The sequence below is a fragment of the Drosophila subobscura genome, chromosome O (assembly GCF_008121235.1).
Source record: "Drosophila subobscura isolate 14011-0131.10 chromosome O, UCBerk_Dsub_1.0, whole genome shotgun sequence".
Lineage (NCBI taxonomy): Eukaryota > Metazoa > Arthropoda > Insecta > Diptera > Drosophilidae > Drosophila > Drosophila subobscura.
Genome location: NC_048533.1, coordinates 24,034,061 through 24,038,212, shown reverse-complemented (window position 1 = coordinate 24,038,212; position 4,152 = coordinate 24,034,061). Strand labels below are relative to the sequence as shown.

Sequence of the window (4,152 nt, the reverse complement as noted above, 5' to 3'; positions counted from 1 at the left end):
TGTTTTTTTTGTCTCAATGTAAAACATGATCCATAGCACTAAAATATGAATGATTACAAGGCATACTGTCGTCGCGTGACCGATGAGCTTTATGCTCCCTCATGAGTAAAGTAATATCAGCAGTCTTAGGGACAATATGTCTAAAAAGTGCAAAACATGCCTCAGAAGGGGTTTGCCAGAAGTAAGAGGTTTTCGCTGCTTTCCAAGTAAAACCAATAAAATTCTTATCGCAGAGTGGTTGAAGCTAACTTCTCAATGAATCAGCCCAGGTACTCGTACTCGTACTTGTAGTTTGTGTATAGGTGAGCAAAAAGGCGTGAAATTGTGGTTTGCTCAAACACAATCCACTCTGTGGCGACGTCACAGAGTCCAGATTTATATTATCGCTCAATTGCCAAGGCCCTGCTAATGGCAATGTAAATATCAGCGAACAGAGCTAGACCGTACGTTCTGCCTTATCGATCAGATAGTGGCACGAAAAGTAGAAAGAGAGCGAGATCAGAAGTAGATAATATTAACTGAACGATCGATAGGTCACTCGCTCTCTTATTGAGAAAATGAAGTCCACCAATTATTACTCTTATTTACAGCCATATAATATTCAAATTGCATGATAAATCGTCTCTGGGCCACAGGGCAATAAAGAAGTGATTACAGTTTGACATTGACCTTTACTGTATCTTTCTCAACATTGTTAATTATACTTAAACATTGTAAAAAGGTATTTATTGGCTGAACAAGTAAGTTTGAGTTCAGGTGAGCGGCGAGTACGTGCTCGGACAGAGGCAACAAATTCTCCGATAAACGATCGTGGTGTCGATTGATAACGCACACCAGACCACTGTCTGTGGTGAGGTATGTTCTGGCCCGGGAAATGCTGAGCGGACGAAAAGTTTAGTGTTCAGTGCAGAGAGTTTCTCCGTTGGAGTCGGACGTCTTATATAGTACGGGTATATGTCGGATCGGAGAAGTGAGCAAAGATAAAAGCGACTCATGCGACTGAGTCATGCAAAATGAATTCGCTGTGGTGCGTCGTACTCGTTCTGACCTTGACCCTCCCATGGGAGTTGGAGGCTCTCATAAGAGACTATCCGTTATCAGAGCTCCGTGCACACCTAAATTCGCGGATAAAACGTGATGACTCTGATTCAACAACCGATGAAATCCCATATGAACAATGTCCGAAGGAACGGAGGCTTTGTCGATTGGAGAACGGCAGACAGAAGTACTACGACTGCGATCAGCAGAAGCAATTTGGTGAACTCGATTTGTTGTACTGTGATGCCACAAGCTGCCAACCGGAAGAGTTCCAGCACGACTACATCGTACGAAACCACGACCAGACACCGCACGTGAACCAATGGAAGCGAGCCAGAGTCGGAGAGAATGCCACTCTGCACGATGTGTGCATCCTCAGGAACGGAATGCCGGTCACAAGGAGGTGTGAGAAAGTCGGCTACAGGGCCAAGTGGGAAGTAATTGATAAATGGCAGCCTGTCGTGTGTCTGCGACGCTTTAGGGAACGTACGATCAGCGTACAGCTGAACAGTCTGCACGACGATATCCTCGAGGGAAGGCGACGAGCCAACGATACCCAGGGTCGACAACAGATGGCGGCCACGATGAGGGACTTGTTTAGACAGCCCGACAAGAGTGTCCTGCCCGCCGATGTGCATATGACGGGGCAGGTCCTCGGTGCCCTGATGGAGCAGGAAAAGGATGCAGCGGTCAGCGCGGACCTGGTCAGTGTTTACAAAGAGATCATGTCCACCGACAGGGAGGTGCTGCGACTCTCCGCTCAGCTGAATGCCACCAACTCACTGCTCACACAATTTGAGAACTATATGGACGGCCTAGCCACGCAGATGGTGTCCAGAGAGAGGTGTGGCAAGGTCGTAACCCAGGCTCAGGCAGCCAGCGATGCCGCCGAAGTGGCAGCCAGAGGTGTGGAAACTGTCAACTTCTCTGACATCGGAGTCCAGGCCCTGCTGAGCAGCAACCTCAGTGTGTTCTTCGTCAGTCCGGAGTGCGACAAAATCACAGGCATTGCCATCTACTCCGCCAACTCCGTGGGTAGAAAATCCAGCAGCGATTTCTGGTACCGATTCCTGCGCTCCAGCGATAGTTTAGACAGCCTGAAGCGAGAGTCCGACCTTGAGGTGGCCACCTTCCTGCCCAAACAACTGTGGGAAAAGGTGAATAAGCTCGGAGCCACTTACTTGGTCTTCAAGATCTATGCCCACGACGCTCTCTTTGTGGAAATGTCGCTGACACGCAGTCGCAGACCTCGCAGCAAGGTGATATCCATCTCCATACCAGAAATACGGGGTGAGTAATCTTCCACTATTAAACGAAAGTTGGCTTCAGGGTTATCCTATCTATGTTTCAGATCGTACCCTCCCCGAGAGCCTGCCCTTCCTGCTGCGCAATGAGAACATCCGTGAGCCGGACGCGAGGTCCATCAGCACGGGCAGCGGTTGCGGCTACTGGGATTATTCGACCTGGTTGGTGAACGGCGTCACCACCACCAGCAGTAGCAGTTCGGACCTGCTCCGTGATCCGATCATCGTTTGCCACACCAATCACCTCACCCAGTTCTCATACCTCATCGGCGGCAGCTACCGCACCAATGACCTGGGCGAGGAAGTTCTCATCACGCCCCTCAACGAGCGTGTGCTGGACATCCTCTCCATTGTGGGCTGCAGCCTGTCGCTGATGGGACTGATTGGGATCTTCCTCACCGCCGCTCTCTTCAAAAGTTGGCGCAGCCAGGCCTCCACCAAGGTGCTGCTGCATTTGTGCCTCGCCATGACCCTCCAAATGGTTCTCTTCGTCTTCCTCAACACCGACGACATATCCGAACAGCTGGTCGTTAACGGAGACACCGCACGCTGTGTGGCCTTGGGGGCCTCCCTGCAGTACTCAATTCTCGTGCTCTTCTGCTGGATGCTCATAATCGCCTTCCTGCAGTTCCAGCGCTATGTCACGGTGATTGGCATCGAGAGGCCCAGCCACTATATTCTGAAGGCTGCCCTGGTGGCCTGGTCCCTGCCTTTGCTGCCCACGTTGTTGGTGGCCTTCATTGACCCCGACTGCTACTTGCCTTCGACCGCACAGCTGGCAACCGACACTGGCATTTGCTACCCATCGGGGCATGGTCTCATCTTTGGCCTGGTGCTGCCCGTCACTCTGGTCACTGTGGCCAACCTGGTGATCTTTGTGTATGTCTTCTACAGCATCTCGCACTCGCTCAGCCAAAGCGTTCACAAGTCCGAGCGGAAGATGGTCGTCAAACAGATCCGCCTCTCCATTCTGCTGTTCTTCCTGCTTGGACTCTCCTGGATCTTCGGTATCTTCGCCTTCATGCAGGCGGGCGTGGCCTTCTCGTATCTCTTCTGCATCACGGCCACCATGCAGGGATTCGTGCTGTTCGTCTACTTTGTGCTCTTCGATGAAGCCGCTCGACGTTCCTGGATGGGTCTCTTGTGCCCCACCAAAATGTCGATGAACGTGCAAAAGCGCTCCACCGAGCTGCAGTCGATGACCACCTCATCCACCAATTACTCGCACAGATCGCAACATTAGCGGGGGAATCACATTCAGCTATTCAGAGATATTTCCATCTCCCAGTCCCATATGTCCAGTCAGCTCTCGTCATCCACCCAACGAACAAATTGTACTCAAACAAATTGTGTATTAAATATTTATTGTATTTTTATTGAAACTTCCCCCTTAGTTTTGTACAACTACCTGAAAAGTTACGCAACGCAATGGTAAATTTAGTGCCAAGTTTTAAACTGAAAAGTGTGGCACCCTTGGCCATCAATCAATGCGATGAGCGAGGACTGTGCACAGTGGGCTAAGTCGTTCCTTGTACACGCTCAAACAATTCCATGTACTTTGAAATACTTTGCATAACATTCTTGTACTTATTTTGATTACAAACTTTACTCAAAGTAATATCGATCCACGGTGCATAAATTTGTGTTGATTGTGCGCCGAGGGTGGGTTGCGTGTGCCTGTATTTTGATGAACGGCAGGTGTGAAACATTTCAGTGCCCCAAAAGTAACGACCTGACCGCCGCGCCGTTGGTGGCTCTGTGAGGATTCCCAACGCTCGGATATTTATTGTCTAAAGGAATCTTGCGACGG

General features: G+C 50.1%; 1 protein-coding gene across 2 annotated transcripts; it reads left to right on the top strand.

Moving 5' to 3' along the window:
• The first annotated feature begins 909 nt into the window (after window positions 1–909).
• LOC117897812 (adhesion G-protein coupled receptor G2) lies at window positions 910–3,724 on the top strand. Of its 2 annotated transcripts, none has more exons than XM_034806861.1 (2): window positions 910–2,328; window positions 2,390–3,724. In XM_034806861.1, exons 1-2 carry the CDS (start codon window positions 1,014–1,016, stop codon window positions 3,583–3,585), a joined length of 2,511 nt encoding a protein of 836 aa, XP_034662752.1. In that variant the 5' UTR covers window positions 910–1,013; the 3' UTR covers window positions 3,586–3,724. The 2 variants fall into 2 exon arrangements, with proteins under 2 accessions (XP_034662752.1, XP_034662753.1); XM_034806862.1 differs by having other exon boundaries at window positions 910–2,332; window positions 2,390–2,570.
• Window positions 3,725–4,152: the final 428 nt, after the last annotated feature.

Coding starts and splice junctions, on each gene's coding strand:
- LOC117897812 (XM_034806861.1), top strand. CDS start 1,014: ATGAATTCGCTGTGGTGCGTCGTACTCGTTCTGACCTTGACCCTCCCA. Junction 2,329..2,389: donor CTCCATACCAGAAATACGGG/GTGAGTAATCTT, acceptor TCTATGTTTCAG/ATCGTACCCTCCCCGAGAGC.